Raw genomic sequence first — 13,955 nt, forward strand, 5'->3', positions numbered from 1 at the left:
GTGGCTGGGGCTGAAGCTCTCTCAAGAAGGTGTCCCTGCTCAAGCAGGAAGAGGCCTAGGCAATGCTGGTCCTGGAAGTCAATGATCCTGGAGAGTGGACCAAATCCCTCATGAAATAGACAGTGAAACCTCCCGCGGATCTCATAGTATACTGGGCAGTGGCATATGTAATACTCTGCCGTCTCAACCTTTGTGTGGCATAATCGGCAGAACCTCTCCTCTCTAGGCCTCCGTATGAACTTCCCAGCTTTGAAGATGCGCTCAGCTCTACCTGTCTCCACTCTGAGGCAGTGGGGTGAAACCCGTATTTGGCCAATCACAATCCGCATGGCATGGGACATGTGAACACTCAAGTAGCCCGGCTGCTGGATGAATCCATCCTCAGTGAGTGTGAGGAAGTGATCTTTGTAGAAGTGCATCTTTGTGGGGAGCTCCGGAGGTGTGATCCATGCGAAATGGGTGTAGAGGCTGAGAAGATCTGATCGGATAACCCGGTTGGCATCCTCGTGAGAGAGCCGGAGAAAAGGGGAGTCCAAAGTGTACTGAAGCGGGGGTAGGCGGTCCATGCGGAGCCCATATACTGAGAACCAAGTGGAAACTAGTGCATACCATACTCCAGATTGGCCCTCAAGTGCTAGCTGTCTTGAGGACTCCAAGACAAGCCTCGGGTACCTGTGGGGATCCATGTGACTGATGCGATGGAGGTATGTGACTATTTGGAAGAGTGCATCCACTACCATCAGGGTTGCAGCAAACTCTGCCTGGATAATTTGGTGTGGGACTGATGGTTTGTTGCGGATCATACGGGAGAACATCATGACCTGGGGCCTCTCAACTCGCTGCCAATCCTCATTAGATAAATCTAGGCCCCAGAAGGCTGCTCCATACATCAAGGCTGGTGTGATGAGGGTGTCAAAAAGCTAGCCCTTTGTCATGGGCTCCTGGAAACGTGCATGGAAGCACTGCCGCTCAAGTAAGTTCAAGGCTGCATATCCCCATGTCACTCTGGCATGTGCTGCAGGAAGCATGGTGAAGCGTGGGCCACTGAAGGTGATGCCAAGGTAGACATAGGATGAGACAATCTCGACAAGATCCCCTCTATATGTGAAGCTCAATCTGGATGTGAAGGGGTGAGAGGTATTGAAGACCATTACCTTGGTTTTAACAAGATTAACAGAGAGGTCCTATTGAGTGCAAAAGTCATGTAAGGCATCCAACTGTCTCTGAAGCCCCTCCGTTGAGTCTGAGAGGAGGACAATGTCACCTGCATAAAGTAGTATGGGGATCAATATGCCTGCCAGTGTGGGACCAGCCTCGCCTAATCCGTCAATGAAGCTCAAGATCTCATCAATGTAGAGGCCGAAAAGAGTGGGTGATAGAGGGCAGCCCTGTTTCACCCCAATAGTGCTGGAAATCTCCTGTGATGTACCTCTTGGAGCTCTCACTCGTCCGGTGACGGACTCATAGAGGGCGATGATGTTCCAAACCATGTCAGATGGGACTCCTATCTCTTGTAGACGGTGTAGGAGGCGGGCTCGGGGTACAGTATCAAAAGCTTTGCGGAAATCCACAAAGCAACAGTAAATCCTATGATGGCGTGCTCTACCCTCCTCAATGATGGCACAGAGGGTGAAGATGTGGTCAAGAGCAGAGTACTCCTCCGAAAGCTAGCCTGCCCTGAGGCTCTGCATCCTTGGCTCTCTACAAATGAACTGAGCTCCGCCTCTAGCACTGATCCATAGAGTTTGGCCAATGTGTGGCCAATCATGATTGTCTTGTAATTATTAGGATCAAGTGGATCTCCGGCTTTGAGGATGGGGGTAATGGTGTTGGTGGACCAAGAGGGTGGAAATCCTTCACAAAGGGCTCTATTGAACATGTAGGCTAGTAGGGGCGCCAGGGTATCATCAGCATGGGAGATGTACTCGGCAGTGAGTCCCTCGTGATCCTGGGCTCGGCCATTGCGTGGTCTACGAATGGCCTTGAGGACCATGCCCTTTGTGAAGAAGGTGGAGGTGGTGGGACGGGGATCTGATGGTGGGGGTAGGGGTGGCTGATGGGAGATATAATAGAGGGAGCGTGCATAGGAGTGCCATGTGTCCGCGCACGTGATAGGTGTGGGAGGGCAATGTTCTCGGAGTTTCCTCCGGGCCTCTTTGCAGTTCAGCCCTAAGCAAAGTCGGTATAACTCATCCTCTTTCCGAGCGTAGAACTCCCGTTTCTTGTGTTGGGTGAGCCGGTGAGAAATCCATTGCGCTTGTTACTTTGTGATTTACCCAATCTGTACCTCATGCTTAAGACAAGAGCGTGTGGCCCGATATTGGTCATCATACCAACAGTTATGGGGCATGGAACCGCAAGGTGGCTTGGCGGTAGACCACCGTGTGCAGATGAAAGAAGTGGTGGCGGATGCATGGAGTATGGTGGTGAGCGGGGGACAATAGGTTCTACATCCTGGAGTTGGCGGTAGATGTGGTTGGAGTAAACAAGGTCAAGCTTGTGATCAAAAAGGACGTGAGTGTAATGTGAGATGGGGGGTGGTGGCGGAGGGACGGGTGGTGTGCAGGTAAGAGTGAAAGAGAGGTAGGCATGGTCAGCTTCAAAGGGGGGTGGCAGGATGGAAAAGTCAGGGAGAAGGTGTGCCAAAGTTGGAGATCCCATAAGGTAGTCCATGGTGCTAGTACCTCCTGAGTGAGGGAAGGAGGTGAGGGCGTCGGAGGAGGGCCATCGAGACATCCCGTTATAGATAACGAGACCATGTGCAGCTCCCAGCTAAGAAAAATCTCCCATACACCGTGACCTCCTCACGGTCCTGTGATGATATCTATAGCCTTGTGTCAGTGATGTCTAGCTCCTGTAGTTTGATAGGGTCGTCCAGATCGAGTAGTGGGACCTGCTGACTTCTTGTCCTGGCATTGAAATCCCCGAGCAGGAGGACTTCCCCCAGTTGTGAGAACTCCATAATATCCCCATATAATGGTAAGTACGGTGACTGGCCATGCTGTGTGGCGTTAAGGGGAGTGGCGTCGTGCAAAATAACACACAGCAATGTGGATGACTCTGTCATTGCTAAGCTGTAGCCGCACCCAAAGATACCATGCATCCTCCTCCTTCCGGACGATATTGAGAATCTGTCGAAGATGGCCCATTGTGCAATTGAGTCTTGCTCTTGCTAATCTCTCTCCTTAATACATGCTAGTGAGTGTGTGTGAGTGAAGTGAGGTGAGAGGAGGGACGAGGACCCGTAGTGCAACGCGGCGGTGTGACAACGTTCGCGGGAGACACGGTGGAATTGCTTCTCAAGGAGTTGTGGAGCTTGGAGACCTCAAGGGTTACGAGCTCGGCCATTGGAAAGATCCTCACGACAGTTGTGGTTCACCAGGTAATCTCTTTTTGGATGTGTTTCAAGGAGGGTTAGGGTGAGCCATAACACCCAACTTCTTGGTGTTGTCCTCCACTGTCTTGATGTGTGCCTCCAACTCCTGTAGATTCATTGTGGCTATTTCCCCCTTGTTGCTACCGGGGGGGGGGGGGGGGGGGGGGGGCTTGAGCGAGGGTGGGTTGAAACAGGACGGGGCGAAGGGCTCAGCACAGTCGGCAGTGCTGACGGGGCGCAGCGCTGAAGGGAAACGGAAAGGCTCAGCACAGTCAGCAGTGCTGAAGGGGCGCAGCGCATAAGGCAGCAGGTGTGCAGGGTCATCAACGTGCACAGCAGGGATGCAGTGCATAGGGCAGCAGGTGTGCAGGGTCACCAGCGTGCAGCGGTGCGTGCACAACAGGGGCGCAGCACGGCAAAAAGCAGTAGGTGTGCAACAAGGGCCACCAGCGCGCAACGTGAATAGAGAAAGGGGGGGGGGGGGGGGGGGGGCTCAGCACAGTCAGCAGCGCTGAAGGGGCGCAGCATGTCAGGCAGCAGGTGTGCAGGGTCACCAGCGCACACAGCAGGGGTGCAGCGCATAGGGCAGCAGGTGCGCAGCGTCACCAGCGTGCAGCGCGTGCGTGCACAGCAGGGGCACAACGCAGCAAAAAGGAGCAGGTGTGCAACAAGGGCCACCAGCACGCAGCGCGAACAGAAAGGGGGGGGGGGGGGGGGGGGGGGCTCAGCACAGTCAGCAGCGCTGAAGAGGCGCAGCGCGTCAGGGAGGCGGAAAGGCTCAGCACAGTCAGCAGCGCTGAAGGGGCGCAGTGTGTCAGGGAGGCGGAAAGGCTCAGCACAGTCAAGGGGCGCAACGCGTAAGGCAGTGGGTGTGCAGGGTCACCAGCGCGCACAGCGTGCGTGCACAACAGGGGTGCAACGCATAGGGCAGTAGGTGTGCAGGGTCGCCAGCATGCAGCTCGTGCGTGCACAGCAGGGGCGCAGCGCGGCAAAAAGCAGCAGGTGCACAACAAGGGCCACCAACGCTCAGCGCAAACAGAGGGGGGGCCTGCGCAGCTTCACGCCATGTGAGAGAGAGAGAGATTTTATTAACGTCTACAAATGACCCAATGGGTCTACAAAAGGTGGAAAGGCTTAGCACAGTCAGCAGTGCTGAAGGGTGCAGTGCGTCAGGGAGGCAGAAAGGCTGAGCACAGTCAGCAGCACTAAAGGGGTGCAGCGCGTAAGGCAACAGGTGTGCAGGGTCACTAGCACGCACAGCGTGCGTGCACAGCAGGGGTGCAACGCATAAGGCAGTAGGTGCACAAGGTCACCAGCGCGCAGCGCGGCAAAAAGCAGCAGGTGCGCAACAAGGGCCACCAGTGCGCAGCGCGAACAGAGGAAGGGGGGGGGTGCGCAGCTTCACGCCATGAGAGAGAGAGAGAGAGAGAGAGAGAGAGAGAGATTGTATTAACGTCTACTAGAGGCCAAATTGGCCTATGAGAGAAAACAGATGTAAAAAATGTATCCATGTCCTCTGAATGCCATGGATAAGAAAAAAAAGTTACAATGATTCGTGAATATAAAAGTAAAATTGGAAATAGATCTGTCAAGTGGGAGGACGGAGCTATATGATATATCTAGATCTATATCTAGGCTCAATGCAAGGCTATCTCTAGTATGCTATAATGTGTACAATCATGCCACTAAAACTATCCCCATCCTGTGGAAGTGGGTAGGTGTAGGAGGTCATATATCGAGGATGGGGCTAGGAAAGCTCCCAAATCTACTACATCCAGTTGGGGATGGCCTCCTGTCGAGCTCTGTAAAACGACGGGCCAAGATCTCATCAATCTTTCCCTGGAGCTGGTGTTGAGGACGTGGCCCCGGTAGCTCTAGCCAAAATGGTCCATGAAACCGATGATGATACATATGTGCAAGTATTGTGGTGGGAGATGCATAGGGCATCCCTTATAACCTAAACAATGCATAGTGCGAATGAAAAAAAGATGGAAACGCTGAAGATGCCAAGAGGACACCAATAGACAATAAAGGCACCATATGTCAAAGCTTGATAGGGTTGCAAAGCCGTCTCAAGTCCTTGCCAATGACAGACATGATGAGGATCCATAACTCATGGATTGCCGTAAGATCAAGAATAGTTCTTTATCTCCGAGGAGGATTTTGTGTTTGATTGTGGTGTGGCAAGGACGGTGACCTCTACTGCAAAGCTTTGGGTCTTTGATGTGTTTTACATATTGTTGCCGGAGGGTGTCGACAACTAAGCATTTGGCTGTCAGGCTCAAAACTGCCTGTGGCAATGCGTGTCGTGGTCTGTTGTAGGCGTAGAGCCTGAAAGCTAATGCATGGAGTGTACACTAGCTCTATTCTTCTTGCCTCCTCTAGGCCGTCATGAGTTGGTGTGTGTCTTTTTCTCATGTAGATGAGTTACACACAACCTCGGTCCTTAAACGCTATGTCGTCATCTACCATGTGTCGTGGTTCCAACTTGCATGCCCTCTGTATGCAAGGTTGAAACAAGGCATCCATGTGGACGTGGTGGACTACAAACTCTGCTAGAATGATGTGGTGCGGAATGGAGGGTTTGTTGCATATGAGTTGTGAGAGCGTCATGACCTGCTCTAGCTCTATCAAACGCCCGTGCACTTGGGTGGCATTCAGAGGTAACTTCACTACAAGTGCAAGTTTTGGGTTATAAGCCTGCCAATTCTACCATGATGATTAATGATGTTAACAATCACAATCTAAGATAAATTTCTTGCGAAGCATGTAATGTTGGCCTTTTATGATCTTGGCCTAGCACTGCTTCTCAATTCATCATATTTATGCAGATATTTGGCAGTGGGCAGAGTTGACTGGCTATGGAGACGTTCCATCTGCTCGCGATTTCTCTGCTGGTGCTTCTATTGGCAATGGAAAAATTGTATTGTGAGTGATTGATGTTTTTGCTTTTTAGTGAGAAAGTAATCTTTTGTTCGATTTTCATGGTGGGGTGGAAGTTATAACCACGGAGACTCTGTTGTTTCATTACACAATGCTAGAGTACCTCAAGTCTCTTATGCCACATGATTCCTTCCCTAGCACAACACCAAGAGCATTTCAGCTTAGGACGTACCTTTTGTAACTTATTTGAACTGATAGTTTTTTTTTAAAAATAACTAATGCAGATATGGAGGATGGGATGGCTCAAAATGGTTGTCAGATGTATATGTTCTAGACACAAGTAAGGAGTCTGTCTTATGGCTCATGTTTCTATATTGAAGATGAGTACCTCCCAATCAGTTGATGGAAACCTTGTTTGTTGAACTTTCATTTCAGTCTGTTCTTGGGATAAAACTTCACTTAAAGAACGTTTTCTTGTTGGATATGAACTCTTTGATTCGGGTAATTCATGTGGTAGGTTAGAGACAATTTAAGAAACATAGTTTTTCAGTGCAGTCTCTTTGGAGTGGAGGCAACTTCCTATAACTGGACCCTCACCACCTCCACGCTGTGGGCACACGGCAACAATGGTTGAAAAACGTTTGCTTATCCTGGGAGGCAGAGGTGGGCTTCCTGGACTATTTAGCATATTGGGCTGTTTTATGCAACACATTGTAGTGCGAAAGTTTCTCTTCTAATCTTCTTTCAGTTCTCTTTTAATTTTGTTTCAATCTGAAGTATGACCATTGCACGTTAAAAAAAAACTTGAGCTAGCTCTGTGCATTTTTTAAAGAATATCAGAACATACAAAAGTTAAAAGTCAATCGAGGAATAAGGAAGACTTCTTGCAATATAATCATTGATTGAATTAGAATTGTGATAATGCTAAACAATGCCTGCAGCAGAGCGAGAGGAAGGGGCTATTATCCAGATAGTCATAAGAGCATTCCTGCTGACCTCTTTTGGCTTGGACTCAATTTCAAATAGAGGAGAGAAGAGTATGTTCATGATGTGTCTGTTTTCAATAGCTTTGTACATCTAGCCTTGAGCCTGCAAAATTTGCCAAGCTGTCAAGCTACCTAATCACCGAAACTGAGTTTACTGCTAAGGAAAATTAGGTATCTCTGCCAAGGGCATGCTATAGCTGTTCCATGAAGGTGCAATCTATTGGATTTCCATCATAGAACATCGGGGGTCCTGGATCAGGGAAGGAATCACCGTTTGAAGGGCTTCTAGGGGAAACATACATGGAAGGACCTTGTTTTGAGGCTCCTAGGGGAAACGTGTGTGAAAGGATCTTTTTTTGAGCTGCAAATCAGTGCATATGGTAGAACAGAATTGGAGAAACTACTTGTTGTCCCTTGAGGGTGACTGGGATATATCCCTGGACCATTCTTACATGACTCCAAGAGGCCATGGGTGCATCCAAGAAAGGCCCTAGGGCCATTCTTGTATGACCCCAAGGCCTCAAGGTCATTTTGGGATGGCCATGGGGCATCCAAGAATGGCCCTAGGGACATTCGTTTCATTCACAACAGGTGCAAGGACCATTTTTATCACGCCCTAACGTTTCACGTCCTAGGGGTCCGCGTCCCAAAAATAAAAAATCGAATTTAATTTTTTCGTGAGGTCCGGTTCACGACCTGAAACACTAAGGGTTCATGGCATGAGATCCTTCATTCACACGACCAAAAAAAAACGAATTTAACTTTTTCATGAAGTCAGTTCATGATGTGAAACGCTAAGGATTCACGGCGTGAGAACCTTCGTGCACGGGTCTAAAGAAATTTAACTTTTTCATGAAGTCTGGTTCACGATATGAAACGCTAATGGTTCACGACGTGAATTCCAATTCACGATGTGGGACCCTTCGTTCATAAGCAAAAAAAAAAACTTTTTCATGAAGTCAGGTTCACGCCGTGAGACCCTTCATTCATGCAGTAAAAAAAAAAATCAAACTTAGCTTTCCGTGAAGTCCACTTCAAGGCGTGAAACCCTCCGTTCAAAATTTATAAAATAGTGAATCTCGAAAAGGAAAAATTCACTCTTTTTCGCATTAATGAAGAGCTTGTGGTTACGAAGCTCTTCAAATACAATGGCCCATGCTGGCGGTGTTTCTGCTCATTCTTGGAAAATACCAAGATATCATGAATTTCCGATGCTTACGGAAAATGCGATCCATCATTCTATTGAACATGGCCGGGACATTCGTGAGACCAAACAGCATAACCAAAAACTCATATAGCCCAAATGACGTCCTGAATGCCATTTTGTTTACATCCTGTGGTGTCACAGGTATCTAGTGATACCCATTCTTAAGGTCAATGCAGTTGGAACATGCAGACCCATCGAGTTTATTGAGGATGTTATCTATGTGCGGGATTGGAAACGGATTCTTGAAAGTAAGCTTATTTAAAGCCCAATAATCCACACACATACAAAAGGAACCATCCTTCTATGCACTAGCAAGACCGGTGAGCAATATGGCAAAGAGCTTGGCTGAACCAAACCTCGGTCCAAAAGCTGCATCATCTGTTTCATAATCTCCTCTTGCTTGTCCTCCGCTTACCCTATATGCAGGTCTATACCCAGCACCAAATCAATGCGATGATCCTTAGGTCTCTCAAGAGATAGCTGTCCTAGTAATGCATCTGCAAAGCAATCCATGTATGCATTAAAAAAATTCAGCCTTTCACTTGTGAAAGTATCTACACATACATCATTACATTCAACCTTATCACGAACAAAGACCAAGTATGCGGAAACACTCTTCTTCATTGCTTTATTAATTTGGATATGAGATACAACGGGGGTGGAGTCTCCCTCATGGCTAGCATCTATAACATGCATGTGGCCTTTATGCATAAAAGTAATCATGTTGGTTCTATACTCCTTACATAGCTCTATGCTGTGATGCCATGGTTTCCCAAGCAATACATCACATTCATTGAGTGGTGCAATCAAAACGTTCTCATGATCAAGTGTTATGCACACCTTCCAAATGATTGGGGTTACCTGCACTATTTTACCAATAAATGCGGCCTCCGCTTCTATTTGGAGTCCCATGTCCCCTATTTCAATACTCAAAGCGGCTATCATTTCCACAAAAATGAAATTATCTATGGCACAATCATCAAACATAAAGAGAGCAAGCTGATCTTTGAGCTATCCCCATGCTTTACATACCACTTTCTCTTTGTTGTCATGCTTTGTATTCCTGTGTACATCGGGAAAGGTATGTACATTTACATTCTATTGCTTCTCATTTTCCTTCTTCTTAAGTTGCAGTTATTTCCTAAACATGTGATCTTTGCTACCACATGAGAAGCATTTACCCTCCTTGGCATATTGCTCCCTTTGCTCAAGAGTGAGGCTAAACTTGTGCTTTCTCTGAGAGGCATCCTTGGGCTACATATTTTCAGCCTTCCCACCACTCTTTACATCTTTCACAAAAGGTTTAGCATGCTGTCCCTAGGGTGTGCCACATGGACATTCTAAATAATTAGTACAATCAGGACACCTTTTCTAATGGGCACTGTGCATGTTGTGAGCCCTTGTCCAGGGACATGTCGCCACAAGCCATCTAGGTAATAGGTATGTCAATGTGGGGTCATTTGTGCAAGTCCCGCACACATTATATGTAACCCACTTGCAAGCTATAATAATGTGTGTCTGCTCCAGGCACTTATTGGCCCCTGATCGTCTGTTGTATGGGTGCTTAGACAACAGATAAGGTCAATCAAAGACTTTAGTTCATAATTGAAGCACCCAAGTGTGGACAAGTCATAAACGCCAGCCGCATTTGTGGAAGCTCATTGAAAGGGCTTACCATATGCCAGCAGTCGGCCAGATAGCTTGTAGGAAGGGTTTGACCAGCAGTTTATAACCCTATAAAAGGGGTTGTTGGACCTCATTCTCCCTGATCTCATATGTGTGCAGACTAGCAACCTAAACACAACCTGTGGCCAATTATCTGTGAGGAATGAGCCAGGCCTCCAAAGTCTCAAGAAAGCTTCCCGCCGCTTCCACATGCGGTCAGAACCTTTCCTACTGACTTCTGAGGGTGTGAATGATATCAAGCCATGTGCTCCTGATGGTCTCTGCCGGCGCAGTGTGGGTACCCTTGATGGCCTTGCTGCATCTAGCGTGCCAAATGTGCCAGGCTGCTATGCTACTACAAATCTCCCATCTCTAGCATGAGCCTGGCCGCCAGTCGCGTGTAGGTGGGGCTGTGACTGGTACTGCTGCAATACGTGGTGAGAGATCTGAAGGCCTAGCCGTCCCCCCTCCTCCTCATAAGCCTTGACCACTCCAGCCTCTGTGGCCTAAGCTAGTGTCCCATGTGATGCTCCGGGTCGATGCCTTGTCCATAGCAAAGAGGTGGAGAATCCGCTGCCAAATCTGCTGAGCCTTCGGGAATCCCAAAGGCAATGTTTGAGAGTCTCTTGGGGGTGGCCGCACCGTGGGCAAGCCATTGGTCAACCACCAACTGCCAGCCAAGTACCGACCGCCAAACTCCTATGTGCCATCAACCAAAGAAAGAGGGTGATCTTTCTTGGCCGAAAGCTGTCCCATAGTCTCTTCCAGAAATCGAAAGGAAACGCTGTGAGAGGCCTCTTCCAAAAATCGAAAGGAACACTATGAGAGGCCTTGAGACTGCCAATGTGCTGCTTCTGTGGGTGTGCCATCTATCTCAGGCATCTAGATCCCGTGGCCTAGCCGCGCAGTATATGCAAAGAAGGGGGCATCCAGAGTCTCTTCCTGATCCGCTGGATTGTGCCAAGTCCACTCTCCCGGATCCCACTGAAGGCGCGTGAGAGGTCGGCATTCCCATATCCATAGCCGCCATAATCTCTCCCTGGCCACCTTGGCCGGTGCTGGATCAATATGTCATTCCTGTGCTCGAAAACCAATCACCCTCACCCTCTACGAGGTGCAGCCACTAAAATTCTCCAAGGGAAGTTCAGATCTCTCTAGTCTGCTATGGGATCCAATAGAGAGTGAGTAGACCACTGTCCTCATCTGCTCCGTGTCTGGTAAACACGCCTAGCCACACTGGGGGGGGTCGGGTCTAGGGGCATCAGCCACTCCTAAGGGATAGCTGAGTCGATGTCGATGCTAAGCCTATCTTTACCCCGGATCCCTGTCAGGCCTCTCTCCTGCATCTCCCAGGGGTAACTGCCTGTGAGCGATCCAGTCTCCAAGAGAGCTGGCTGGTCCCATGCTCAAGGCGCCCCAAGAAACATGCGGTCAGCCCCTATCATGTGGCCAGTGGGTAAACAGATTAGGGGGTTCCAGACCAAAGGCTGCTGAAGCCGCTCCTCTGAGGCGATTGGAGCTATCTGTCTGAGGGCAGGCCGGCTGCAACCTTTTTATAAAATGTGACACGTAGATTATCCCATGTTTTTGTCTCTTCTAGTAAATCCACATATTAGTCTTTATGATCATTTTCAATGAGTGTTGTGGCAAATCTATGAACAACAACTGCACATGTTATCTCAAAGTGTTGTAGATATTTGAGTGCATCACCTTACTCAGGGTACTTTTGCATATGCTTGGCAATGGTTAACGGCTATGGAGTGTTTCTTGCTATATCTTCCTCTTTGTCTTAATCGAAATCTGATCTAGGTTCAAAGAGAGGATTATCTCTAAGTTGCCATAATTGCTCATTTGAACTCCTGTTGTGGACCTGCTGTAGCTGCCTACTGTACCTGACTGTGTACCTGCAAGTACAAGCTGAAACCCTAACTATACCTGCAAGTACATGCTGAAAACCTAACTGTACGTGCAAGTGCAAACTGAAACCCTAACTATACCTGCAAATATATGCTGAAACCCTAACTGTACCAGCAAGTGCAAGTTGAAACCTTGACTATGCTTGCAAGTACAAGCTAAAAACCCTACTGTACTTGCAAGTACAAGCTAAAAACCCTAACTATACCTGCAAATATATGCTGAAACCCTAACTGTACCAGCAAGTGCAAGTTGAAACCTTGACTGTGCTTGCAAGTACAAGCTAAAAACCCTACTGTACTTGCAAGTACAAGCAGAATATCATCCTACATCTACAATGCCAGATGCACTTGCTGTGAACTGGCACCAAGTGTACCCGTTTGAGTACCTACTACTATTGACACCGTGTACCAGTACCTGTTTGTGTACTCGTACCAGGGAGGCTCGAACCACGGTCTCTACGAGGGTTTGAGCCAAGCTCTAGTACAAGAGCGCTTGTTTGTGCATGGTCACGGAACATTCACTTCCCTCCAGGTGCATGGGACTAGTGGCCAAGCTATTTAGACTCCTTTGGCAAGTCCGGCTGGCAAGTCCGGCATCGACACACTTCTGTTTGGGTAACTTGTCTTCATACTTGCATTGCATTGGATTATCTGGCTTGCAAGCCCTTGGAACTTTGTACAGATTTAAATACTGCAATAATATACTTTAGTATTGAGGGGGTGTCGGCCCGTTCGTGGCCCTAGTGATGGTGTAGTGTGCAGTGCTTGTCTCTTTTGCAAATTATCTTGTGCAGTGATGCATCATTCAGTTGTTATGTGCAATGTGGCTTTTACATATTAATTGTGATGTGCTTATTGTTCACAAGACAGTGCCCAAGGACGTTGACACCTAGCCGGTGTAGTTTAAGTTACATGGCAACTCTAAATATATTTGTGAATTGCTGTAGTACTCGCACTATTAAATCCACTTTTTAACTGTGTTTCAGTTACATGGCAACTCTAAATATATTTGTGAATTGCTGTAGTTTCAGTTACATGGCAACTCTAAATATATTTGTGAATTGCTGTAGTACTCGCACTATTAAATCCACTTTTTAACTGTGTTTGAGCTATTGTAATGCTTGCATCTTTTGTAACTGTTGGCTTTGAATGGGAGAGTTAATTAGGGTTTCATGTGGGAGACATACACAGAGAAACAAGGGAGAAATGAAATGAAATGTTATATTAACGTCTTCAAAAGGCCATAATGACCTATGAGACCAAAAGTTACATCATGGTGGATCTGATACAATGTCTGGATAAAAAAACCCAAAAAATGAAAAATAAAGATGATACTACTGGCACCTAGAAAATGAAACTGGAACTGGAAGGTACACTATGGAGGTACCTCCATCTCATAATATGTGCCGCATCGGACACTGGCAGATCTCCTCAATATCCTCTGTGGTCAGCACCCTGACTGGGTGTCTCGCATGCCTCGCAAGAATAATCCGAATCTGCCGCTGCAACCTCCGTCTATGCTGGGATGCCCTCCTCCGTAGTCGTGGGCGTCTGGACCACCCAAGCTCAATCGCACGATCAATCAGTGTACCCCTGGTGTGGGCGGTATCCATGTCCTGCTGCTGCTGTGGTCCATCTGGCGCAGTGATGGCCGGACTAAAGAAGTCTGTAATGTGCCTCTGAGTCTGGCTCTCTGTGCGCCTAAGCAGGCTATCTCTATGTCTCCGCAGCTCAAGCAAGAACAATCCCAAACACCTCTGGTCCTGGTACCCCATGACTCTGGAAAGTGGTCCAAAACCCTCTCTGAATAAACAGTGGAAACGACCACGTATCTCATAGTATGCAGTACAATGGCATATATAATGCAGCTCTGTCTCTGGCTCCCCATGGCATACTCGGCATATCCTGGCCTCAGCAGGTAT

The 13,955-nt window shown here is 48.1% G+C and overlaps 1 protein-coding gene across 1 annotated transcript in view; it reads left to right on the forward strand.

Annotated features, from left to right (window-relative positions):
- LOC147608989 (Galactose oxidase/kelch repeat superfamily protein) overlaps positions 1-13,955 on the forward strand; it is an 85,690-nt gene that overhangs the window by 38,491 nt on the left and 33,244 nt on the right. Inside the window, exons 5-7 of the mRNA XM_086788248.1 lie at positions 6,208-6,304; positions 6,544-6,599; positions 6,815-6,922. Coding sequence (XP_086644374.1) covers positions 6,208-6,304; positions 6,544-6,599; positions 6,815-6,922 — 261 coding nt within the window. The remainder of the gene's footprint in view (positions 1-6,207; positions 6,305-6,543; positions 6,600-6,814; positions 6,923-13,955) is intronic.

The sequence above is a fragment of the Cibotium barometz genome, chromosome 52, assembly GCF_041138505.1.
Source record: "Cibotium barometz isolate CiBa-2024 chromosome 52, ASM4113850v1, whole genome shotgun sequence".
Classification (NCBI taxonomy): domain Eukaryota; kingdom Viridiplantae; phylum Streptophyta; class Polypodiopsida; order Cyatheales; family Cibotiaceae; genus Cibotium; species Cibotium barometz.